The 26,907-nt window shown below is 40.5% G+C and overlaps 1 protein-coding gene across 4 annotated transcripts; it reads right to left on the reverse strand.

Moving 5' to 3' along the window:
• Positions 1-2,942: 2,942 nt before the first annotated feature.
• Positions 2,943-26,542, reverse strand: stag2b (stromal antigen 2b). 4 transcript variants are annotated; one of them, XM_018675462.2, is made up of 34 exons: positions 26,472-26,542; positions 24,140-24,267; positions 23,972-24,053; positions 23,639-23,782; positions 23,399-23,495; positions 23,179-23,255; positions 22,794-22,998; positions 21,547-21,698; positions 19,767-19,840; positions 19,545-19,668; positions 18,840-18,938; positions 18,597-18,676; positions 18,305-18,412; positions 17,773-17,884; positions 17,540-17,657; positions 16,241-16,344; positions 15,594-15,686; positions 15,391-15,480; positions 15,055-15,258; positions 14,247-14,317; positions 14,014-14,101; positions 13,813-13,893; positions 13,602-13,694; positions 12,981-13,155; positions 12,697-12,836; positions 12,479-12,580; positions 12,215-12,363; positions 10,858-10,986; positions 10,400-10,626; positions 9,115-9,337; positions 8,082-8,189; positions 7,864-7,990; positions 6,065-6,142; positions 2,943-4,859 (listed from the first exon to the last, which is right to left on the reverse strand). In XM_018675462.2, the coding sequence occupies exons 2-34, from the start codon at positions 24,181-24,183 to the stop codon at positions 4,836-4,838; spliced, it is 3,822 nt and encodes a 1,273-aa protein (XP_018530978.1). In that variant the 5' UTR covers positions 24,184-24,267; positions 26,472-26,542; the 3' UTR covers positions 2,943-4,835. The 4 variants fall into 4 exon arrangements, with proteins under 4 accessions (XP_018530978.1, XP_018530977.1, XP_018530979.1 ...); XM_018675461.2 differs by having other exon boundaries at positions 26,339-26,535; XM_018675463.2 differs by lacking the exon at positions 26,472-26,542 and adding an exon at positions 25,983-26,309.
• Positions 26,543-26,907: the final 365 nt, after the last annotated feature.

Below are 26,907 nucleotides of genomic sequence, written 5' to 3' on the forward strand. Positions count from 1 at the left end.
ACCTTTAAAGTACCTCGCCATCTGTCGTCTCCCTTGGATTTATAATTATCATCATATCACATTCAAACTAGGCACTGTCGCACTCTTACATAACCTAACCCCTATCTACCAGCACATGCAATACTTAAGAATAGATTGAATAAATTATTATTGGGTGAGGTGTTAAATCTTGGCCGGCAATAGAAGTGCTCTCTTTCTAATGAGGCTCAGCCGCCTCATCTCTGGCTCGTATCTGTGCAGGAGGGAAGCGAGAAAGCTAATAACAGGCACACGCATGAGCCACCTGCCCACACACACACATGCAGACACACCCAGCACCCCCCCCCACCACCACCACACACCCACAGACATACACAAATGGACATAACACGGGCATGGACACTGCACACACACACCCAGCAGCACCCTGGGCCATTTGCACGGTCATATCACTGAGCCAATTAAAGAGATGAGTCTTATTAGCAGAGGTGTCCCAGCCCCTCGTTAATCACCGGGGTTTCCTGGCAGGGGCTGGTGACATGCAGGGCTCTCTGTCATCTTTATGAGACCTGTCTCATCACACCCTTATAAGACACTCATCCAAACTTTACCGAGACTCATGATTTAGCAGAGCTGGCTTGGCCCAGAAACGCGTTCAGTCATCTGCGGGTCACCTTTGAATGAGCTACAAGGGATTTGAAAATGGAAAGCCTAGAAACGTAGGGCCTTGTGTGGCACATTTCTGCCTTGCTAGCTTGCATGTTTTCAGAGTGCCCCCCCCCCCCAACACACATTCTCTTAATTGAAAAACCATAATCTTGTTTCCTCTTCCTGCAGGGAAAAACATTATTATGCTCACTGCAGAGCTCGGGCCCACTGGGATGAGTGAAAGTGGCTCCACAACAATGAATGAGAGGTGAGGAGAGAAGGTGTAGAGAATCGGATTCCAGGGTAACCCGGGGTAAATATCACCCCGCTCCCAGCTGAAAACTTGTCTTGTTTTCTCGCTCTCGCCCTCCTTAGACCTCTGGACCACCTGCAGTCACTGCTGATGACAGATTCCCTCCACACGCTGGACCATCAGTGCCAAGGGGAGACTAATCCTCCTGCTTCTGTCCTCCAAGTACAATAGCCCTGTCACTCGTTCACTCATTCAGCATAGCTTTAGCTGCTCTGCCCGTGTGTCAATACGGAGTAAACCGACAGGAGGCAGACAGTAGGGTTCCCACGGCGCTCTATTCATAGCTTTCCACTGGAATCTCTGACCTGTTCTGGCCTGTCTCATGAAACCTGCTCCTCATAATGAAGGGCATTGATCCTTTTTCTCATTTCACATTCACCTTGACATCTCTGTTACGGCCCACAGAGCGTCTCCTCTTAATCCAGGAGAGATTCTTCCTTTCTTTATTTGGTTACCAGATATTTTATTGTGTGTGCGGCTGCATTGTTGGAATGATGTGGCTCAGAAATGTCAAGGATGGGGTGTGCTGTAGAGCAGCACCACGAGGCTGGACATTTGAGCACCAGCAGCGTGGAAGCTGGTCTTTCTCTCTCACTGTGCGTGTGTCCCTGTTCCTAATCTGAGGCAGGTTCTGGTAAATGATTTTCCAGGGTCAGCTGCTTTCCTCTGCCCTTACAAGCCGAGGAGATTACAACCAATGCTCTCATTAATGATTTATCCATGGAATTAAAATTCTGGGGGTTTTATCTTCTTGCAGAACACTGGCGAAGTCTCATCCTCTACGTGCAGTAGCTCCTCTGAGAGTTGTAATCAATTATGTGAAAGATGAAGATCAAATATTTATATTTTAAACTGCCATGAAAATACTTTTCAGTTCCTGTTAGAGGAGTTTCACCAGTGAACTCTGCACATGTATGTGTTAATCATGGTTCCCAGTCCTCCTTGACCCTCTTTGAGATCTCAACACTGGCTAAACTGATAGGGCCTGTGGAGGCCTTCAGGTTATCAGGGGTAAATAGAGGCTGGAGCTCTGATTTAAACTCAGCAGCCCTGACCTCAGCAACACAACTTAACCTAAGTCATCCCAAAAAGATGCACTACTGTGAGAACAAATCACAGAGTGAAAGTAGAGTAAGAGGGAAAATAATCATTTTGGCACAGAAGGGTGAGTTGTGGACATAAAACACCCCCTCAGCTTCCATAAAACTGGTTTGACAACATGACAACAGCTATACACTAATCTAAAATCTCCCTTTGCTCTCTTTCTGCAGGAGCACCACTAACAGCATGTTACAAAAAGGGCTGACAGCTCAGAAGACAATCAAGCGGGGCTGCCGAGGTAAGTGCTTTTCTGCACATTATTCTGACAGCCGACATGTGACAGGCAGACTGACGTAGTGATAGATGAGCCTCTTCATGTATCACAGGCTGGACATGAAGGGGAGCTCTCTGCCAGGTCCTATTCTAATACACCCGCATTGATCTGAGCCCCTCTTTATTAATCGTGCACTTAACACAGAAGTCGCTGTTGCTTTCATCCTTTACTCGTGTCCTCACTTTTATCATTACACCAACTATGGTGCTCTTTGTCTCCACAGAACAAGACATTACTTTCACTACAATGGGCCCTTTTGATAGTCAACACAAATATAAAAGCTGTCACATACAGTGAGATCTGTGCATTGAAGATGCAGAGGGCCTGAGAATACACATTAAAGGCCTTTTCAGCACAGTGGAAAACATACATAGATTACAGAATGACAGTGATAACTCTGCCATTGTGAGATTAGATACGTGCTTTGGACTCTACTGCCCCCTTGTGCTGTTAAAATGAACACATTTTAAGTAGGTATTATGACAACTTAAAACTACATTTCACTCTGAATCGCATAAAATCTTCAAAGAAGAAACCATAACTGTAGATATACAGTGAAGCCTGGATCTGAGTAACCCCAGTATTAATCATAGAAAGGTCAGTGTGGTCAGTAAAAAGTACCACAGATGAAATGTGTTGATTTTTATTCAAAAGTTACTGTCTCCAGACAAGTACAAATCAGAAAACAGAGTGACTGAAAGAGGATGGGATAATAGACAACAACTTAGAGTGTAGGCAAGAGTGCATGAAAAAAAAAAAAGAAAAAAGAAAACACAGAAATGGCCAAAAGGAAGGAAAGAAATTAAATTTTGTATATATACACATGATCTAATAAGAATTTATACCAATGTAGTGGTAAGTAACAAACAATAAACAGTACTTTTTCCTTAAAAGAATTTTCTTTTTTACTTACATAAAATAATTAGGCAAAACACATATAGGCTGTTCATCTACTTTATCACATTACATCTGACCACCTCATGTTTCATTTTCTAATAAGCCAATTATCCACCTTTAAACATGACTGATCCTCTGACATGGAAGATTACTGTGAGAGAAGGTGACCTTCACAAGCATGTTTAAGGCTTAAGCATGGAATGACTACAAAATAAAAACCTCAGTAGACAAAACATTTCATTAAAACTTGTGTGTGACAAATATATGTCAAAATCTAAGCTTTGTCTAGCTGCCACAGCGCTGCTGAATAACTTTCATCTTCAGTATTGTCTGAATTGACTACCTTTCACTTTTAACTGAAATCTTTTAAGTATTTTGTGACAGGACTTTTCATGTTGAGAAAACCTTAAAGCTGAATTTCACAAGTCTTTTCATTAGTTTTATCCAAACTAATTTACATGTAGGAAAAAAGGTAGAAACCCGAAGACATTATCAAGACAAAAAGAAAAAAAGAAAAACAAAATAAAACATAAAAATACAAATTTAAAAATCTTCCTTGATGCATGGCTTCACATGCTTTCATTTTTTTAATTTTACTTACACGTTTCTTAAACTTTGTGACTGAAGGTTGAAAAGTTGAAAATAAGAAAACCAAAAGCACATATATAAAATCAGCACCGATTCATATATAACTTTTATTTAAAATGTAGAGATACCCATTTCAACATTATGCTGCTGGATTTTAAGAGAAAAAGATGTGATTTTCTTTGACTGAGCTGCTTTCTTCCAGAGCCCACACAGTGGCACAACTGGGATTGAAACTCTGCTCATTGTTTAGGGGACACATTTCCCTACTAGATGGTGGTTAAGGAGTGGTCCAAATCTTGGGGTAAGCTCTAGGGACTTACTGCTTAACAGTGTGGAGCGTTCAGTGGACTCTGGGAATCTTCACAGCATAAAGAGATCCTGACTGATTCTATGTGACGTCTCACCATCTTAACCACCAGTGGTTATCAGGACCTTAACTCAGGCCCAACAACAGGGAAAAGAAAAGAGACAGAGGGAGGAAAAAAAAAAAAAAAAAAAAGAAAGCACAGAAACATAAAGACCTCCATCCACTTGGCTAACACAGTACAAGCAAGCTACTACAGTCTGTTTATAAATTACTACTTCACACCTGGTAACTTACTACAATTGTAAAAAGGGTTAGACATAAACAAAAAATGTTTCTTAAGTTAAACACACCAATTCATCCCCGTTTTTTAAAAAAAAAAAAAAAAAAAAAAAGGAAAGAAGAAGGGGGAAAAAAAAAAAAGCTATTATGGATTTTTCTTCAGACACGTCTCATTTCTAATAGGTTTGGAAGTGGCCTGTTACACTATTTCTGAACAGGAAGAGCTTACCCAAGATTATAAAAGTAAATATTTGAAACAAAGTCCTCTCTGAGCAAGCAACACTGAGTGTGGGTTGTCATTGGTCCACGTGGAGTACAAGCCAGAATTTTTTTTTGTCTTGTTTTTGCTTTTTCTTAGAGAAAACGCTTCTGTTTTCGCATCTAAAATTCTCTTTAAATACAAAGCGCCTCTTCCGTTATCCCAGCGTCAAAATCATCTGGATATTAGCTTAAAACATGGACACCCCAAGAACCTAGAGGAAACAAGAAAACATGCTTTAATAACAATTATTTAGTTTAAAAAAAACAAAAAAAACCCCCATACATTTAAAATAAAGAACTGATGATATGCTAAAAACATAACATGTCCCCAGTTGCTGCAAAGGTGTCACAAGGGAGAAAATAATTTACCTGACTGTTTAAGATTAAAATACAGTCCAACAAACTACTTTGTCCAATTGACTAAAATCAGACAAAATATAATGCTGAACTGAAGGTGACAATGTAACAATGTTTTGACTTGAACCCAGCTCACAATAAAAAGGTAGTGTAACAATTGCTGGCTGTTTTCAACATGGCTGATGTCATGCTGCATTGAGGGCATTTGACTTTCCTGTTTCAAAGTATAATGTCATCTACAGCCACATCACTTCTAACTTTGTGGAAAAGTAAATCAGAGTGGAAAAAATGGATCTGAGGCAGAATTGTTCTGAGCTGGGGTGCAGTGGGTTGTGTCAAAAGCTGAGCAACTAACAGTGCTGCACTGTATCTTAGCTCAGAAAAAGCTTAATGAAACAAGAAGTGAAGTGTTTGATGAGGAAAAAACTGTTTTCTGCTTTGATATTTTTTGTGACAATTAAATGATTTAAAGTTGACACAAAACAGTGTCCATACTGAGGCAGCATCTGAAGAACCCTGCATTTCAAAGCCCAGTATAAGAACAAACCACTCAAGCAAATCCCCAGGGTTTCTTAAGGTTGGGACATAGTGAAACAAGAATTTAAGGCTGGCAGTAAACTCTGAAATAAATACAATTTGGCATGTTTATACAGGCAAAAACAGTGGCTTTGCAACCAATAAAAAATGTTGCACTTGGCTGCTGTGCATGCAGCATGGTCTGCTAAACTTGTCTAAATGTTCTGCAATCTCATTGTGGCCCAAATACAACACGCTTGCAAGAGGTCCCTATAATGTGACTGGTTGCAAGCCATCTATTTCAGATTCACCTCCACAAAGTTAAGCTAATTTTAAAGTTTACTTTCTAGGAGGAAATCACAAGTTGTGTCTACTCTCACTGTGCCTCACAAGCTTCTCCAGCTGGCCATTACACAAACACACCTGGAGTCTCCATGAGTATCTCTCCATACAACAACAGTCTAAGAACAAAACTGAACTTTAAGTGAAGGTAGTCTGTGAGTGCACAAGATTAAACAAATCTTAGCGTGGAGATGCTGCTTACCGATTCATCCATGATAGAAGCAGGGTCAAAGTAATCTGGCTTGAGCTCAGACCTCTCACGACGGTTCTTAGAGGGTGGCTGGAGGAGACGGAAGAAGTGCTTAGAGCAGATACTCCAATAACTGTAACAGCTGCTTTGGCAGACAACCAATGAATGTTTGAACAAGCCTTGCTCATACTAAAAATTAGGGTTGTATCATACTGGGAAACACACAACATGTTTACAGGGATTTTTGCAATATGCATGATAACAAAAAAACCCCTAAGATATATAATTTCAGCAAATTTGCAGCATTGAACTCCTGTAGCTCAATTTGGAAAGAATTTATCATACATGCAATGAATGGAGTGAATTCAGAGGAACTAGGGCATTTGTTCAATTTTCTGGTTGATTCAACATGACACTTGGAGCCTTTCTCATGGAGTGCAGCACTAAAGCAAGCATCCAAAATAGACATTTGTCTTGGATAAAATTTAGTTCTGGCTTTACACTCATCGTACGTGGTTCTGTGGTGTTGGCGTAAATGGTCAAATAAATTAGTCATGTTGCCTTGTGTTGTACCAACAGTTGCAAGGCCCTGTCGACAGAGAACATGTTTCATCATATTTTTAAAAACCAAAAACCAGATATATCTTTCCCCCCAGGCAACAACTCCTTTTGATGATTTCTTTTGTCTTCTTGGTTCTTTTGAAGTTGCATGCAAGATTCTTGTTATTAACTATAGCATGCTAAACAAATCAGTCTTTTCTTAAAATAACTGGCTGATCAGTCCCAATGCAGGCAGTGTGCATGCGAAACACATGACCAAAATATTATTAAATCAGGATATATTATAGTCGCAGACATGAGAAAGATAAATTGGAAAGTTAAGCTCTAATTAAAATCAAACTGAATGACTGTGAAAGGGGCTAGCAAACTTAAGAAACTGCTAAAACCAAAGAAAAGGGAGGACACCAGCATATTGTCAGAGATGCTCAGAATAATGAGTGCTGACCTTAGTCTAATGACATTAACAAATAATTTGATTGGTGGGATTTAAATTTGCTAGGCATTAAAAAGGCAGTTTTTGTGTTGCTCCGCAACAGACTATATGAGATGGTGCTGTTGCAGACAGAAAAAATGGCTTTGGGGAAATATTTTGGGATGCAATAATTTTGAGACTTTAAGTTTGCTATCTTCTGAATATGTCAGAATAAAATCAGATTGTGAGCAGCTGCTTCTTGCTCAGTGGCAATCCAATCCAGTTTTGTGACTGTTAACTAGTCCATGATGAATTGGTCGTGAATTCTCCAGATGTAACATCTGGCCTCGTCGTAAGACCAGGTGTTACACTGATAGAAACAGCAGCAACTAATGTTACCTCCTAATTTATTAGGTGTCTAAAAAAGATGTAAAAATTGTGATTTGTTATGCAATCTTCTGAAACAGTCAGATTGTTCAGAGAAGAATGCATTTATAATAAGATGTTATAAATCACTTACAGTGCCTGTAAATGATTAAATTAGCTGCAACTAGTAGTGAGGAATTTGTTCACAGCAATTAAACATGAGTTACAATTGTTGGGTTTTACAGGGTCTGTTATCTGAGAGCTTTGTGTCAAAACACTGAAGAACAGAAACCACTTGGTGAATGGTATAAGATTGGTCAACTTTGATACTGATTAATAGTCTGACCCCAAAAGCCTAGTTAAACATCACTGTATTTTGTTTATGTGCTTTAGACAAGATTAATTTAATTTCAAAAGGCAAAACATGATTTAAGTACAAATTCATAAACAATTAGTTTAATGGGTATCTCACCAGATCAATGTCCATGGTGTCAAAGTCCATGCCTTCATTGAGGTCATCCATACGACCCTCAGATGACATCATCACATCCTCCACAATTGGCTCTTCGTCTTCCTCCATGAGCCCAGTGCCGCGACGACTGCAAAAACAAAGCCATTATAGAATTAAGGAATCATATTTTAAAGAGATTTTCACAGACATCTCTATGGGCAGGTGTGTTTGTGTCTTACATAGCATGCTGCAGGTTGGTTCTGAGCTTGGCATAGTTCATGGCTCTTTCCTGCTGCTGGCGTGCCTCTTCTTGCTGTCTCTGAGCCAGCATCCACGTCACCTGGGAACTAAATGCACAAGAGTAATTAGTCATGTTTTTAATCCACATGTTGGCTGATTTAACTAGTGATACCACAAGGATGTCAGTTAAAACTATATAGATGGCCCACTGGCCTGGGGCCTGTGAAAAGTCAGGTTGGATAAATAAACTAGTCAGTCACTGTCCCAAAAGGGCCAACACTTGGCAGGCTGTTAAGTACAAGCATTTTGCTACCATTTGCCCTCTAAATTAATAGCACACAAATGGGAAATTACAGTGAACCCCATCCTAATGTATTCTGGCTCATATTCCAGTCCTCTGATCCCATTCTCAGAGAATAAGTGATCTACTGAACTGGGTGATGGGTCTGGATATAAGCCTAGTCATATTTATAAAATCTTGAGGCAGGAAGCGTTAGAATGCAAGGAAATAACAGATAATTAATTAAAAGTAAATGGCCATTAAAGAGTTTTGGAAATGCTGGGCCAACACAGCAAATAACGAGGAGAAAAGTTAATGCTGGACTGTGGAGTTTAGGAGTACTAAAATATGCCCTGGCACAATATTCAGTGATATAAAAGTTTGATGGTATGCACAGTGAAGCTGAAAGATTAACTAAAATATCCATATTAATCATGCCCCCTAAGTAAGCCTGTTTTTATATACATAAATTAAATGCAAGAGGGAACACAATAATGATGACACAAGTTAACACTTAACTGTTCAAGGTCCCTACAACTTTCATGTTAGACATTTGTCTGAAAATGTTAAAACTTTGTTTTTTTTAGAAACCTGGCCAACTAAGTTGTTCTTTTATTTGAGTTTCCACTTTTGCATGTTATTACTATATCACGTACATTACAGTTGTTTTCATTTAAAAAACATCTTGCATGTATTGAGAGGTTTCCCTGCAACACAAATTGTACTTAACTGTAACATAAAGGCATACTTACTTGTAATCCATAGGTGTCTGGTGGTGCTGAGGCGTCTGTTGATGGTGCTGTGGGTGTTGGTGGGGCTGCTGCTGGTCGTGAGGGATGGGGTAGACCCCCATGTAGCTATCATCACGACCCCTCTTAGGGTCTCGTATTGCAGTGGAGGTGAGGTGGGGGGACGGCATCATGACGGGGGTCTGCATGGTCTGCTGCCACACCTCACTGCTGCTGCTGCTTTCCTCTGGAAGAGAAGGGCCAACGTGTAGACTCACAACAAGCATGCACTTGATTGTTTTGTTATACTTGTTTTAAGGGCCAAATATTTCTCCCAAGTAAACAAACTTCATCCCAAGTCTCTTAACTACAGACAATAATGAGGTTCAAAATTTTACGACTGTTACTGGGTACTGTAACAAAACCAGCAAATGTATCTTCACACTGAGGCAGGGGCTCTCATCATTTGTTTGTCTGAAGATGTTGAAATGTTAGTATAGTATTTCCAAATCCAAATTTTATGTATCCTCAAAGGATGTGGAATGTAGCACTGGGTGCTAAGTCCCATGTACTCACTGCATCCGGAGGTTTGCCCTTTTACACCAGAAGGAATTTGCCGTTCATGGTGAAAGAGGGGACGCCAGAAATAATCCTGACAGTGAAATCCAAAACTAAAATAACAACATAGGGGATTTCAACTACTAACACGAAAGTGTCTGTGACAGCAACAATTTGATTTTGACTGTACTATAGTGTCAGCCTTGCTCTTTGCTTTTCCCCCTCAGAGCAGCGTAATTTTCTGCACTGTAAATGTAATGCTTTGACAGCTATAACATTTAGTATTCTGGAGAAATCCTTGGTCATGAAAAGGTCTTCAGGAAACACACAAACACAGTGACACTGTGATTGGTAAGGAGCAGTTTGACTCTTTTGACTCTCTCCTACCATCTGCTGCTGTTTAATCTCCTCACCCATCAGTGCTGCTGGCTGAGCCAGGCTTGTAGAGCCAGGCTTGTAGAAATGCATCTGGGTTAATCTGGGCTCCGACTCTGCTTTTGTAATATCATGGGTGGGCTGGGCTGTAATGTATGTGGTTGTCATGATGATCTGTTCTCTGTTTGTTTGCGTATTGGTGGGCACTGAGGAGCTAAACTGATTGATGTTTATATCCAGTTTCAAAGCTTAAAAAAGTTATGCAGTGGTCACCACCAGTTAAAATTAAGTCAATGTCCATTTTTCTCAGCACACTATTATCAACCCAAATATTAAACATTATTAATGACTGTATTGAGTCCAGAGTGTGTTATACCTTCTGGCAGCTTCCTCTTGGCTGCCGAGGTTCCAGCTGTAGCTGCAGGAGGCTTGGTCTTCTTGGAGCGAATGGAAGAGCCTCTGCTGGAGTAGCCACTCATCACCGACATTGTATCGTCATCACCACCAGCCTGCAGGGAATTCCTGTAGGAGATGAGGGGGAGCCAGCAGTCCTCTCGCTGCAGTGCCATCTGGAATGTCATGAAGCGCTCCAGGTACATGTGGCTGGGGAGAAATGGGAGGTCACACAGACAAGATGAACAAACTCATGCATCCATGCATACAGAGAACACACTTTACACACAAAACCAGGTGCACATTCCAACTGGAGGATTAAAAAAACCCTCACATCAACCACTCAATGCATCAGAAACACCAGTTGCACCAGTTGTCACAAACACCTGTTGCACTGAGACACTGAAACCTCCCACCCGTCAGCTTGGCAGAAAAACTTACACAGTCCTCTTGTCTTGTCTCATAAGCTTGGAGGAGAACTCGCTGAGGATGTCTAAGAAAGCCAGGTTGAGGGGAGGGCCTCCTTCTCCCTGGGGACTAGGATCCTTAAATGCAAACTCGATACCATCCCTGAGAGTTGCACAGAGACAGACAGAGATGAAAAATAACACACAGTGAATAGAGGGAAAGAACTTTTTTAATGGATGGAAAAAAAGTTGATCTAAACTGTGCACTTCCAATTTCAATGAAATAATGCAGCCTTCTTGAATACTTGATATAGTACTTGATGATGAAGTCAAGCCATCTAATTTATGTTTTCTTGCTTCTACATGAATCATCGTAATTTTAAGCATTATTACACAAGCCTCTATATCTCTGATACTCATACGGACATATCCAACATCACCGATGGTCGGAGATTTAGTCTGCTCCACTTAACTACACCGTTTCACTGTGCTACAACCTAATGGTGTACTACACTGAACATATATCACTTGATTTTTAGTATTGTATTATTTGTGAGTCTGTTGTTGTATTGTCCTGTCTGAAACTGGAAATGCTGCTGGCTAGGACTCCCCGAAAGAGGGGTTTTACCTCATTGGGATTTACGATTAAGATAACAAGTTTAAAAAAGGAACTCGATGGAAACAAAGCATCATTTTCTGCCTGTGTTTCATTACTTAAACACCCACTGTGCACTGAGCATATTCCCTTACACAGTATGCCCATATGTTGCACAAGTGTGGGGCATACCCAGGCAAATGTTGCAAATGTGCATACTCTGGCTTCCTTGGAACCTGACTGAGATTATAATTTAATAATCCAGACAAGATAAACAAAGACAGTGTGATGAATGAGGTAATTACAAATGTGGAGGACTGTATGATTTTTTACACTCAACTCTCCATCGCTGCACAAAAGAAACAAGATGTATCATCCAAAAAGGTCAAGATTGCATGAACAATATTTTCTCATTTTGCCACTGCACCAGTTAATGTTTACACAAACTGGTGGGAAAAACAGGATGACGCAGCAGCAGACATTAGTGTTGTGTTACAAATTTTGGACCAACATTTTGCTACATAACAGACCAGTTATGTTTTTATAGCTCTTCTGTATGTTTGAACAGCCTGACACTGTTTGTACATACTTTTCTACAATACTTTCAGTGCATGGGAATAAGCAAAACAGCAACATCTTATCACTTAAGACTCTCCAAAATCCAGAGGAAGAAAAAAACATGGCAGGAGGAAACACAGTATCCAAGGAGTAATTTGTCTGAAATGACAGTTCCCAGATGCAAGGCCAAAAATGCAAAAGGAGCAATGCAGTGTAACAAGAGCAGAATTAAACGTACTTGTGCAGCATAGCGATGGCATCTCTGGTTTTGACCTGGTCGAGACCAAAGGTTAGAGAAAAACGACGGGCCAACTCTTTGATTCCACAGAATGCAGAGGAGGAGCGATCAAACCCATGACCCAGTTCAGACAGCATTTCATTGAACAGCTAGCAGGAAGAAAGATAGGAAACGTTAGATTAACACTCTTTAAAAAGACACATATGAACAGAAGGTCAAAATGCCTGAATGAATTCATGAGAAAGTGACAGTGTGTACACCGACCTGCTGCAGACTGAGGATGAGTGTCTTGGCACACTGAATTTTATCGATTTGCCGAGTCTTACTCATAGTCTCCTTGATGATGTCACCATAATCATTGTAATACTGTAAATAAGGAATATAAAACATTACTGGGTCATGAAGAATTATATGTCTGTAAACGTGAGCTGTTTTACATGTCCCATGTACAACTGCATTTAAATGATGAAAGCTTAACATACCCGCATGTACTGCTTGAAGATATCAGCTCCGGTTTTCATTTCTACTACACAGTAGATGATCAGTTTACAGTAGGCAGCCAGGAGGTTTCTCCTCTTGTGCAGAGCTTCAATCTTTACAGCCTCATCATCCTGTTGCCCATCTGAAAAGAGAGGGGGAGAACAAAGTAGTTCTACAAGCTGCACATTGGCCAATTTGAAAATTTGTCCTTTTACTTGTTCTCCTTGCCCACTGGAGCAGAGCAGAAAGTAAATGAGCTTCCTGAACGGCACATTTGCATTTGTACCTGTGCTATTTGTGTCATCGTCCTGGTCTATGAAGACATGGTTCAGGATGAAGGAGAGTAGTTCAGACTGCAGCGAGTCCTCTGGGGAATAGACAAGGGGCTCCAGGTGTTCCCTGCCTCCGGACACCATCTGGTGGCTGAAGATGAGCAGGAGATCACACAGGATGGTGAATGCCTGTGGGAGGAAAGAAAAAAGGAGGACAGTAAGTTAAAGCTCAGTTTGCACAAACATTATACAAAAGCACTCCTTGCAAGCAAGGTTTTAACTAGGTTTATGAGTAAAATTACACAGAACACCTTATGGACTTCTGGAAAATCTGATTTCTCAGGCTTTGGCACCAAGTTGTATCAAAGGCCTTTTCATCATACGTATATGAAAACAGCAAATAGAGGGTATGCAGTGAAGTACATTTTTCATGTGACAACACCCCTCTTACCAGCACTTAGTGGCTTAACAATCCACTGCTGCTGCAACGAAACCAAACCACCACTTATGAGTTAAAATGTTTTGCCACCTTGTTGATTATCTCCATTTTGTATTTTTTGTCCTTGCTTTTAAGGAAATTTTACTACTGCTGTTCACATTTGATTTGTTGTTCTTATGTCTGTGTCTCATGTCACCTGTTCTTTGACGGCTGTGTTGACATTGGTGAGGTAGCGCTGACACATCATACAGAATGCCCTCATCTGCTTCCTCAGGGTCACCAGGTCATCCTGATTCAAAACGAAGTTGCAATTTCTTTTAACATCACTCTTACATTTCTTACACCTTTCCAATTCTCTTCAAACATTGCAGAATAGAGACAGCAAACTTGGCTTTAGGAGGCCTCACCTTCCTGGAGCTGCCCTCAGACAACTTGGCCAGATGCCACAAGATCACGTAGTGGGTACACTGCAGTGAGTGGATGACTATCTGCTCACAAGAAAAAAAAAAACCCCCAACAATAATAGATTAATATTTCTTAGTATTCACAAGAACTGACAATTTGTTGAATCATATAACTTAACATGGTGCATGGGTCTATTTAGTAACCTGCTCAGGCATGTCTCCGTTCTCTATGCCAGTGTTGAGCAGCTTGAAGTTGCTGGTAAAAAGGTCCCACCCTGACAGGTCATGTGCACTACAACAGATGTCAGAAAGTCTCAGTCAGTTTCTCAGACATATGCACACAGGCAAATTATTGTTTTAACTGGAGAAGGCACAGGAGATGTGAAAGAGGGATATGAAGTGTTTGAGGAAATAGGTATTTCAGATAAAGTTCATACTTGTGAAATGCTGTGATCCTCTTTAGAGTTGACAAAACCTGATACGCATCATCTTCATCAGCATCTTCACCCTGGAAAGAGAAATTGTGCAACTGCGTTAAATCTCATGTTAACTCATTTGATAAAGAGTGAATCATCTAGAATAGATACGAATTTAAGCTTTGAGACTGTCAAAATCTGATGAGCTTCTTCTCAGACTATTTGATCACATTTGCTCCAACTGTTTCTCATATGCAGCAAGCTACTCAAGTATTTATGCATGCTTGCTGTTAATGTACAGTAATATTTGGCCTTTATAAAAAATATCAGACTCTGGTCTGGTTGATTTAACACTCTAAGCATTATTGTCACTGCTGCTAGAGAAAAGGAGCACAAATGAAATCCAAGATCTAATGTTATCTTGCTTTTTAGGAGGGTTAAAAGACAGGTCTATTTAGTTTTCTGGCATCAACAACCCTGCAAGGTATGTTGTGCTTATTCAGAAAGAATATGGCCAAACACAAATGACTCTGAAAATATGCTGCCTCTCTTAATAAACTATTGAAATGAACTCAAATTATTACAGCTTGAGACTGAAAGGGAGTCTTATTTGCACAGGAGTTTTACAGCAACAATTTGAGTACTTGTGCAAGAAAAAGGGGCACAAGAGAGGTTTATGCAACAATACAGAACAACAAAAGTCAAGTTGTGATAATATTAAGTGGTAGAGATGTTGGGTGTAAGAGGATTAGCTCCTCTTCTCCAAAAGAGCAATTAGGATAAACATGCATGCTCAGGAGTGATGACATGTACACCCTGTCACTCCTACCTCTTGCAGAAAATCCTCCAGTAGCCTGTTGAACTTGTCAACCAGCTCATCAAGCAGCTGCGAGCGGGCAATGTCCACCCTATTAAAGATTGTGAACTCCTCATTGCAGAGGGCATGGTAAGTCTTGGAGCAGGCCTCCAAAACTTCAGTGTCTGTGTGCTTCTCCACAATTTCCCTGATCTGACGCAGCAGGGATTCCAGGTGCTGGGTTAGAGAGAAAGAGTGACACATCACATGTGATGATCAATAAAGAAGATACACAACATTTTTATTATTATGTTAAATAATTATCCAGTTTTATCCAATTTGATTGCTGTTGTCTGACAAGTGTCCTACCTTCTCCAGACGTCCCGTGGTATAAATTTCCAGGTCAAAGAACTGAGGCAGCTGCAACAAGTTGGTCACCTTCTCTGCATCCACAGCATACTGTAGAACAAACAATTCAACATGATGATATTTTCTGATTGATGAATAGTCATCTGAGGCTAAAGGCCCTTACAAGGACTGCTTGTTAAAAACAGTGAGTGGGTTTAACAAACCTTGGCCAGTAGAGGGGGCAAAGCCACAGCAAATAGCTCTGTCATTCTGGTTCTGTCATCCAGCTGAGTCTTTTTCTCTTTAGCTGTCATTACCTGATCATAGATGCAGAAAGTTATATGCATGTCCTCACAACTATATTACATTCATGCATGCAAATAGTCCAAAGCAACGTCCAAAAAGTTGAACCCAATGACAAATAGAGTGTCTGCTGAGCACAATAACACCTACATTGCAATGCCTATTAGATTGTGAGACGAATGCCCCCATGTCAGATTTAGAAAACGCAACTGTTCAGAGTGAAAATCACTACACATCAATCCTCAGTGTTACATAGGCTGATGCCAGAAATTTTCAAGCACAAAACGCCATAACATATTCACCATGTAATAAATTAACCTACATTATTACTCTAATACACTCCACAAATACAATCACCTATGCATAGAAACATCTCTAAGTACAAGTAGTAGGATATGTTTTAACTGTACTTGGGCTCAGTTTACTCTGAGCTTGCTCTTAAGTTAAGTGATTGATGTTCAACACAACTGGCACTGAGGCAATCCCAGGACAACCATGGCCAAACAAACTGAAGAGTGGACCGAGATTGGTTCAAGGATCATTATCAAAGTGTGTTAGCCATTCTTACCCTCTTCCCTGTGCCTCTTCCAACAGGTGGGTGGCATTCAGCAGCCTGGCGTACAGTGCACAGCATGATTTCAATCAAAGCCGTCTCTTGTCTGTCTGTAAGAGCTAAAAAACACAAAACAATCAAAGTACTGACATGGCAGAAAGTGTTGCCATCCTTCCACAGAAATAACACCATTATCACTGAAATACAATAAAACTAAAACAGTACTTGGCATCCACTACTCTCTGCTCCATCTAACACATTAGACGTAATATATCATTTTAAATAGATAGAAGTTATTTAAAAAAAATACAACAAATGAAAGCGGCATGGACAAAAATATTGGTACCCTTAACCTAATATTTTGTAGCACACCCTTTTGAAGCAATCACAGCAGTCAAGTTCTTTTTGTAGCTCTTAATGAGACTGCTGCACTTCTCAGCTGGTAGTTTGGCTGAACTCTCTTGAACAAACTGCTCTAGCTCTCTAAGGTTTGATGGGTGCCTTCTTCCCATCTCCAAGTTTCAGCCTTCTCCATAGATGTTCAATTGGATTAAGAATAGGATTCATAGCAGGCCACTGCAGCATGCTCCAATGTTTTCTTCTCATCCATTCTTAGCTGCTTTTAGATGTATGTTTTGGTCATGCTCCTGTTGGAGGAGCCATGACCTGCGGCTGAGACAGGGCTTGCTGACACTGGGCAGTATGTAATATCTTGATAATTGTCTGAGCTCATTGTGTCCTGCACAGATTCAAGGCAGCCTGTGCCAGACGCAACAAAGTAACCCCATTAACACAAATGGGCCTCCTCCATGTTTGGTGGGGATGGTGTTCTTTTCTTTGAAAGAATTTTTTTTCTTGTGAACATAGAGTTGATGTGATTTACAAAAAAGCTATAATTTTGTTTAATCTGTCCAAATCACACTTTCCCAGAAGCAGTGTACCTTTTCAACATGATTTGACCAAATTCAAGTCAGACTTTTCTAAGTTTCTATTTTCTAGTTTTAAGTGGGGTTTTCTTCCACAGAGCACACTTTAATTCAGAGAGTGACATATGGTGCAACTGAACAATGTTGTATTGTTGTAGAATAAGCAGGAATTCAGGTCTTTTTAGAGCTTCTTTGTTTTGCTCTATGGAAAACTTAAGGTATGAAGGTATGCATGATAACAGAACATTTCAACACTTTCCAGGAAAAACGGAGCAGCATTTCAATGAGGTATACAGGTACCAACAGTTTCAGCCATGTGTATATCACACTTGTGCCCTGAACTGCATGGTGGCAACATAGGCTTGCAAGAAACCAACCAGAGCCATACCTTCCTCTCCTGGTAATGGTTCATCTAGCAGTAAGCTGATCATACACTCCCAGTCCTTCAGTAGCTCTGCACCACATTCCCAGAGGGAGTCCACTAGGTAGGCTGCATGCTCGTGGAGCTAAGGAGAGAGATGTTCACACAAAAGATGGATTATTCAGTCTGCTTACATGCCGCCAATAAAGACAGAAATGACAGCTTACTGAGGATGGAAAAAAGGAAATATGATAATATACCTCACTCTCCAGGAAGAAGAAGACAGTGGTCTTAATGAGGTTGGCGTTGGGGCTTTGTCTGCCTCTTCTCTTGGGGGCACCTTCCTCCTCCGGTTCCCGTTGGCTGAACAATCTTTGAGAATATTAATCATTAGTTGGGTATCACACAAAAGAAACTCCCACACATAATCCTCCAACTGCATTTCTTAGAAGCGGCAAGGGGCCTTCAAAATTAAAACTCATAAGCTAGGCTGAGAACTGACTGACTTGTGAAAGTCAACTTCCAACAGAGACTCATCATTGAACAACTTTACTGCCTGGACTTCCAAAGTTCCCAATAGAACGACTGCCAGGATAAACCTAAGAAAAAACTACAGTGCTACTGAAGCTAAAATATTTTGCTCATATGCAAGAGAAACACTGAATGTATGTCTTTTTATAACAATTTGAGACTCATTAACAATCTTACATTCTCATTTGTCCTTAAATGTCCATTAAACTATGGCAAGTTTAGCCACTACTCAGAGATAAATTTGTTTTATGTCTGACATACTTCTTAAAGAGGAATTCTCCAGCTGCAATGGCGACAGGCCTGTGTGCTGAGTAGACCAAGTGATAGACACTCTCACAGTCCTCAGGGGTCAACACCTCATCCGTACTACTGCAGAGACAAACACAAAGAGTCAGTCACCTAAAACTGTAGTTGCAAAAAGCACTTACTTACTTCATGTAAAGCATGATAACTATGTCAAGGGCTTTCCCTTGACACACAGACAATGTTCCATTGAAGCAACCTGAAAGTTGGAGCAACAAGTATTATAACATCAAGAAAAAAAGCCACTTACTTCAAGACTAGTGTGAGTAGTTTAATTGCTTGTACAGCAACATCATACTCTTTGTCAAGAGTCATGGAGACAATACGATCCTGAGCAAAGAAAAAGATAACAGATTCACTTAGTCATTGGGCTAAAAGGAAGAGTATAAAATATGAGACCACTGAATCTAAGCCCAGTATTTATTGTGGTGTTAAGAGTGTGAAAGAACAGTCTGAGCTGTTGTGTCTAAGTTGTCCAGCAGGTGGTGCTGACCTTGAAGCGACTGGTGAAGAGTTCCAATCTTGCATTGAGCTCTCTGTTGTAGTAGAGACCCTGTAGAGCTGTCAGACACTTCAGACGTACCTCACCTTGCTGGAATAAACAATTTGCAGTTAATTTGCAATTCGGTTACAGAAGTAATCAACAATCCATGCAAATTATACATATAAGGGGTGTTTGACCAAGATGAAAACGTTCTCTCAACTAATTGAAATATAGATATAATTTTCTCCTGTGTTCACAAAAATAACTGACATAAACCAATCTTAACCACCAGAAAAAAGATTAATCTGTTCTTATTTTTATTTGCCTATTAATACTGTCACTGCTGGGGTAACAGCAGGTTTCAATCCCAAGTTTGGAATTTTGTTGCTTTACTTCATTTACAATTTAGTCATTGACTATGGCTTTAACAGCCCTGCACACCCACGTAGGTGTTTTCACTTTAACTGGCTGATTATACATCTGCTCAGATTGATGTTGGGCACAGGTAAGCTGTGAATTGTGTAATAATACAATTGAAAGGTTTAAGTTGTTCTACACTTACAGGCACAACAAAGCTAACAGAAGAGTGAGGGAGATGTCAATCAGCCATGAGAAGAGGTCTAATAAGGAAAATAAAGTGAAAACTCCCGTCGACCATGGGTGTGTAGTGGCTTTAAAGGAACTAATAAGCAAAGAAATCTTTCTCTAACCCACCTTATCATGCATTGTCCATCCCACATACTTCAGATAGCTGTCGTTGAGGAAGGCATCGCTATAGAGTTTCATCCACACTCCAATCTCTTCTATACAGATTGCCCTGATTTCTGCTATCGAATCACTGTTGAAACAAGCATGAGAATTTGCACCATCAACAATCAAGACGGTATCAAAAATGAACATTAGCTGATAACAGATGTGCATTATGTGAATCCATACCGATATCTGTGGACAAACACGCCTTTGAATATTGCATTCATCATGTTTTCAATTTCATCCTGATTTTCTTGGAGCTGAAATGAAGAACAAAACACATGAGCACATTTATTTGGTCAAATATAAAGTCTAACTGGCGACAATGTTACAGTAAGAGGTGACAAGAGTCACTGCTAACATAACAAGACATTTGTAACAGCCAACTATGCCACCATGCCATGGTGTGGCTGCACAGTGAACAAACAGATGGATGCCCGGTGGGACCCACTGTTGTATAACCTAATAAACTGACAATGCTAGTTGAGTAACACTCAGCAGTCACTGCGGGTCCACCACCTACAGAGATGTTGAGGTTCTAAAAATGGAACAGAGTGGTTACAAGCTAGAATAATTCACAGTTATTTACACTTATGTGTTTATGTATGTGTACTTTTATCGGTTTGTCTTGATGGCAAGGAGGCTGCATGCGTGTGCCTTTCATTTGCCTGAACAAAACACTGTGTTGCAGGATGTAGCCTGCAGGTTTCGCAACAGTTAAATTTGATCAGTTCTGATGTTAGTTGTGGTAGTTTTTGAATTCTAGCTTAAAGTCTTGTCATGTATCAAAAAGAAAAGCTGCCATAAGGACGAGTGATGTTTTGATTAGTTCATTAGTCAACAAACTGTGACAGACACTGATATTGTGTAGGACACAATAAAAAACTTCATTCAAATCAGATTATGAGTGCTGACATTTAATTCTGCTTGCAATTATGAACCTGCAGTCACTAAACACTATTTACTCTTTATCTAGCAGGAACAGGAGGGGATGGCTTCTGAAGACTTGCAATATGAAACATTACTGGCAGTTAAACCAATCTAGCTTGATAAAACTCATTGTCATTAAAAACATTAACTGCGTCAGTTTAAGGGAATGTTACAGTCTACATAAGAATAATGAAATGAAAGTTGAATTTACTGACCAACATTACTGGATAAATTTCTTCTGTAAAACAGAATTTGGCCTGTGTGTTCTAGAGTAGCAAATGTGGAGCTCTATTTCCAACAGTGGACAACACTGTCTTGCCTGCAACATTAGAACCAGTGAAACCAATCATTTTCCCCAACTCTGTATTGGTGCAGGGCTTTTGAAATGACACAGGCTGAGTTATTTTCTTCACCAAGCAGAGTTAGCTGAAAGTTTTGTGAATTGTTGCAGTGTTGGCTGGTCAGCTTGTGTGCCTCTGCATGTGGTGTCCCATGTATTTTTTGCAAAATACTGCACTTGCTGTATTGCACAGCTAATCAACTTATTAAAACTAAAACTGACCCAAATGCCTGCGTTCCTTGAAGATGCACTACAAAACAACTCTAGTGTGCTGTACATAATTTGGGGGCTGAACAGTTACTTACAGCGTTTCAAATTTTTCATAGAGTCAAAATAACTTCATTAACAACACACAAAAATCTATTTAAGGAATGTGTGAATCAATTCGGAAACATATAGGGTAAAAACGGCTATTTGTTTAAGAATTAACTTTTTGGTCCTGCCCCATCTCTTTACTTGATCTGCCAGAGTAAGGCAAAACTTTCCTCTAAAGTGAAGCATGCCACATTGACCAATGAACCTGATAAATGAACATGCTACTCCTCAATATCACCTGCATCTGGCCAGAATTTGCAGACATCTATAATCCAGTTAGAATTTGAATCATCCAGTGGGTATACAGGTCTAAACAAAAAAGCCATGCGGTTAGGTATGGGGTATTTTAGAACAAAGGCAGCAAATTGTGGTAACCCTTACCTCTTTGCGCTTTTGCAGGAGCAGCTCTAGCCTGTCATTGGCCCTTTTGGGGACTGCTTTATTCCTCTCTGCCTCATACTGGCGCTGGGTGTTGTCCATGTTGATGCTCAGGTTTAGAGCTACATTCACCAGGGCTGTCATCAGCTTCATGGCTGTCAAAAGTAATATCAAGAAAATGAGTAAAATGTAATAAGAAGTTATGGCTTACAATAATAAGTGTGCGAGTTGATCTGACTTGCATGTTGTGTTTGTCTAGTGTCAGCTGAAGTGCAAAATAAATAAAATGTAATCTTTAGGAATCCAAGTTGCACCACAGAACAAAACAAAATGTTTGTGTGACTCAAATCAAGATGAAATATGGCAAATTAAAAAGCTTTCTGTATTTGGGAGAAACAGATTTCAAATATGCTACCCTTTTATTTTTGGCTAATTAGATCATGGATGGAGCTATGTCAGAAATGATAAAGTCACCAAACACCATACACTATGGATATTAACGGGGTACCATCTAAAATAGCTCTGGACCAACCGACTCACTCCAATCTGGCTGCCTCAACCAGCAAAGACACCTAAATCATGAGCACAACAAAAACATGTTACAGCTGAACAATAACAAGCTAGGACAAAAGTACATTAATGTTTTGTGGCTACACCACCCACCTGCTCAATTTAGGACTGTTGTCGTAAGATGTACAATGCTGCTGCATGAACAAAATTGGCTGTATGTTCTGCGTACCTCTTGTTATTGTAGAGCCCATGATCTGCCCCCACCAGGTGCCTTTGGCACTTTATTTTAGTGGGTAAATCCACCTACATAGCTTACGTGACACCTGAGCACTCTTGTATACATAACAAGTGCACCCAACAATAAAGGTGTAAATTCTCGTACTCTTCCGTGTGCAACAAAACTAAAAAGGAGTGCAAACACCTGTGAGAGTGCAAGCTACATCAGGACAAAGCTGTTGGCCAACGAGATTGGTGTAGTCATACCTCTGCTGTTCATTTACAATCCTACTGAATAATCCTGTCAACCTTTAAGAGCAAAGCCCTTATAATGTGCACTGGTGCTAAAGTTGAGTTTTGATGCAGTGCAACTGTCCTGGTGGTACCTTGCCCCCATATTCCTCCTAGCTGGCTACTTTTCCCACCCAACTACACTGTACTCTTACAGAACACATTGATTACTTTAAGTCAACACAGACATTCAAATGTACCTAACACACAAATACAAAAACAGTTAATCTTACCTGCCAGTGTTGAGGTGTGTCTGAAGGCTCGGACTTGGGAGTCCGATAGTCCGGTAAGAAGAGAGATGACTGTGTCCATCATGTACTCATCATAGATGATACTGTATTGACACTGGCGCACTAGCACCGAAATGAATTCACAAAAGCTTGATTTGAACTTCTTCCATTGGGGCCCAGCTATGGTTAGAGGGTAGTCACCGCTGTCCTACAGAGGCCGCAGAGGAAAGAACATCAGAAAATGTAGTGATAACATGCATACAATGTATACAATGTTTTACTATCTCCATTCTGCAAAAAGTTAAGATTTATTACACTTGACAAATAAAGAATTCACTTGAAAAACACTTGAGTTCTATAGTGAATATGGGAATGATTGTGAAGTTACCTCATCAAACTCCTCTGTCATTCGTCGGATGATCTCAGAGTTCTGCATGTTGCGGAACATTTCTCCACTGACCACACCTGATAAACACAGGGGGGTTTAGAAAGAAGACTTTACTGAATGGGTCAAGAAGGTCAACTCTGGGAGTAGAGAGTACCAAATATGCCTGAGTGGTTCTGTAGGACACACAGAATCAAACATTTTCACAGACACCTATACATACCTTTACATCCTGAACACTGGATGAAGAAATTGATGAGATCTAGTAGCGCAACATCTCTGTCATGTTTGTAAGACTCAATCCAGTCATCAACGACAGACTGCAGAAAGATTGAGATGAATACATTTCAAATCAGAAATCAATACAGAATGCAGGCCACCAGTTTTTTTTAAATATGACTGGCGGAGGGACACAAAACAAAAAACTTTTCACAAAGTGGCAACCTGATCTTGCCATTTGTACCTGCATTGCACTCCTGCCCAGCTTCACCACCTCAAACAGCATCATGTTTTCCATGCCATTCTCCTGGTGGTGGCCATTTAACCGACCTGCTCCCTTTCCTCCTTTGCCCTTCTCCCCTGCTGCCTTCTTCCCCTTCTTTCCACCCTGGCACAGCATAGAAGAGCACAAGGTGTATTTAAGTGAGAGAAGCAACACAAAGATTAAGAAATGACAAACCAAATTTTATCTATGTCACAAATATCTGAAACTGCAAAAAAAGACACAGCACTGTGTTATTTGACCAGAATGTCCTGACCCAAGCCAAGGGCATAGAGCCATTTGTTCTTGTTGTACCTTTCCTTTAGTTGAGTTTGCACTCCTTCCATCAGGATCCTCAGAGAAGTCTGTGTCTGAAGAGAATCGAGTGTCTGTATCCCTGGTAGACACAAGCAGACATTAGAAAGAAAATTCATATCAATTTCAACCTTTAGCCATAAATAACATGTGGAAGTATGCACTTACTGAGTATAGGAGAACTCTGTTGGTATTTCTGGTGCTGCTATCATTTCTGTAACATCTTCTGGACAACTTCAACTTATGACTGGCTTGGGATCCTCAGAAAACACAAGACAGGAGAGCTGGCATGTGACCTAGAATATGAAGCAGTGTATTTTAGAGAACTACACGTACAGGCATATTGCATGTTTCAACGCAGGTCAAACAATAAATGCTACAAAAGCAAACATCAAATATGTGTGTGTTCGCAGAAATCACATCCTCTGTAGTGAGCAAGTGTTTCTTTGATGCCATTCTGAGGGAGAAAAAAAAAAACGGTTTCACATGGTAACAGGGGGCGGACAGAAACGCTCCTGTCACGCTCGGCTGTCTAGCCATTGGCTCCCTCTCTTTCTCTGCTCCCCTTGGTTTACAGTCAACGTCATGCAACGAAGACTGGAGTATCTTCCTCAATGGCCAAATATGGCACTGCCCTATCCGCCCCATTCATATCGCGACCAATCAAAAGACAGTATCAACATCAACAAGAAGATACCGCAGGCCACAGAGAAACTATTGCATGGTTGTGATGTGCAAATTAATAGCACATACATCAAACGGGAGGGTAGAAATAAGTTTTAAAATTAGGATCCTCTCTTGGTCCTAAATTTAAAACAAATGTGAATGCAGCTTCAGCACAAAGGGAAGGCAGTAAATTCACTCCAGGGACAACTGTTCTGTCTTGAAAAGACGAACTAAACTCCACCCATTATATACCCACTCTAGATGCAGAAGGTGCGTCTTTCTGTCCTAGTACACGCAGTGGTGACATAAAAGTATGTCATTCTTCGATTATAATGACATTAATGTGTAGCGAGTAGATTTTCAAGAGAACAGTCCGATATAATTTTGATGAAACGTTAGTCCTCTCCTTCACCATGCTCTAAAAATGATGACCCAAAAATACCAAATGGGGATCCTATCAGTCCTAATTTTTTTTTAAATATACAATAACAGCGTAGAATTCCCCACACCGACAAACACTCCGTCAACGTAGACCCATTCAACATCAACACTATGCATGAGTTAGTTACGACACTGAGAGGCTTAACTTATCTGGAATATTTATTGGTTTCAAATGTTGTTAACGTGCCCATTTCCTTGATAGTGAGGGGGTACTGCATGACAAGACGACGGAATTCTATGGGTGTAGACTGAAAAAGTGGCGCCAAATCGAGCAGTGTATCTCATAAACTTGCAAATGCGAAGCTAGACCGGACGATTTTGGATAAAACGAAATTGTAGTCCCCAACTGTGTGGATTCCCGCAAGTCAACGATGCCATAAAGTACCGGCTCAGTTCCCTCCAACAACGCCGACACGGCTGCGCTCTTCGTCGGCTCCTGTCAAAATTGACACCGGTGCGCTGCTGGTGCTAGCGCCACTAGCTAAGCAACCGAGGATTTTGGCGTCTTTCCTCAGCGTCAGCTAGTTGAAATTTGATAAAGTAAGCACGCGCTACTCAGGCTCAAACAAAGTGCGATTTGCTTAATAATAAGGGCGACAGTACCGCACAACGCATTATCGTTAAATATCGCGAACATGCCAACGTTTACTGACGCTTTCGTAGTTAGACCATAATAACAAAACAACGCAAGCCCTACAGTACTAGCGTAAGCTAATATTAGCCAGTACACAATAATGCTGCTCACTAATATTTCCAAGGACAATAACCACCGCCTGTCTTCACACCAGTTGTATCCAGTGCTCGACCGAAGATAAGACCACTAACCATAATGGATAAGGAGCATTAACCGAGCTGAGAATAACTCACATTAGTTAGCTATGCTAACTGCTACTGCTAACGTTACCTAAAAAAACATCACGTCCTTGCGTCCTCCATCTTGCCTCGGGAGTTCCAGTGCCGTATTGCATAAGCAACAAACACTTTGTTTACAAATATATAAAGTGCAAGTAAGTCACTTGAGACAATAAAACGATTCCTTCGATTACGAACTAAATATTTTGCGCCAGTGTGGCAAAAATCCAGTTCGTTAGCTTGCTAACAACCGAAGTAGCCATGTACCGCGAGCTAGCGAAGCGACTTGGTTCAGGCAGACATCCGCGCTCTGGGCTCATCTACAGCTAGTCTGGCTAGCGAGACGGCTAGCAAAATACAAATCAACTAACTTCCAGATAGCTCTCCGCCATTTTACAGCTAACTTACCTTGTTGTGAAATGTAGTCCCGGTAGAATCGTAACTTTTACTATTCTTGTACAGCCTCCGTCTGAATTCCACTACAATTCGGTAAAAAGAGTTTAAAAGTCGCGGTCAGAGGCGGTTTCGGACGTTCTCTCACCCCGCTTGCTCCGTAGTTCGGTTTGTTGTTTCGACGACCTGGGAGGAGGAAATCCTGGTGCAGAGCTACCACCTAGCGGCCACAATACCCGTATTAGATATACTGTTGACGATCTGACATCTAGTGGTCACTGAGGAGTACTACATCTGAAGGCTTTACGCTGTATTTTGCCTGCTCTTACAAGCTGCTGTGGGAAAAGCAAAGGAGAAACTAAGATTAATTAAGTTCAGAAATGTGTATTTTTTCAGTCAAATACTGACTTAAATTTATCTCAATCCCATCCCACGGGAAGAAGAAAAGAGAATTTATATACAGAACTAAATTTCACCACAACTAAAATTAGTTGATTTGAATCCTTTTTGAGACAAAGGGAATGTAATTCATCCTTTCATCCATTTTAATTTTGCTACATTACACCCTATCTTTCTATCTGAAG

Source organism: Lates calcarifer, linkage group LG8, assembly GCF_001640805.2.
Source record: "Lates calcarifer isolate ASB-BC8 linkage group LG8, TLL_Latcal_v3, whole genome shotgun sequence".
Lineage (NCBI taxonomy): Eukaryota > Metazoa > Chordata > Actinopteri > Centropomidae > Lates > Lates calcarifer.

What these genes read in the sequence shown, in the direction of transcription:
- stag2b (XM_018675462.2), bottom strand. Translation starts at nt 24,183, where the DNA reads ATGATAGCAGCACCAGAAATACCAACAGAGTTCTCCTATACTCA. An exon ending in ACCATTACCAGGAGAGGAAG is followed by an intron (nt 16,345 to 17,539) that starts GTATGGCTCTGG and finishes TGTGTTTTTTAG; the next exon opens with CTCTTACAGACAGACAAGAG. An exon ending in CGATGACACAAATAGCACAG is followed by an intron (nt 12,837 to 12,980) that starts GTACAAATGCAA and finishes CTCTCTTTTCAG; the next exon opens with ATGGGCAACAGGATGATGAG.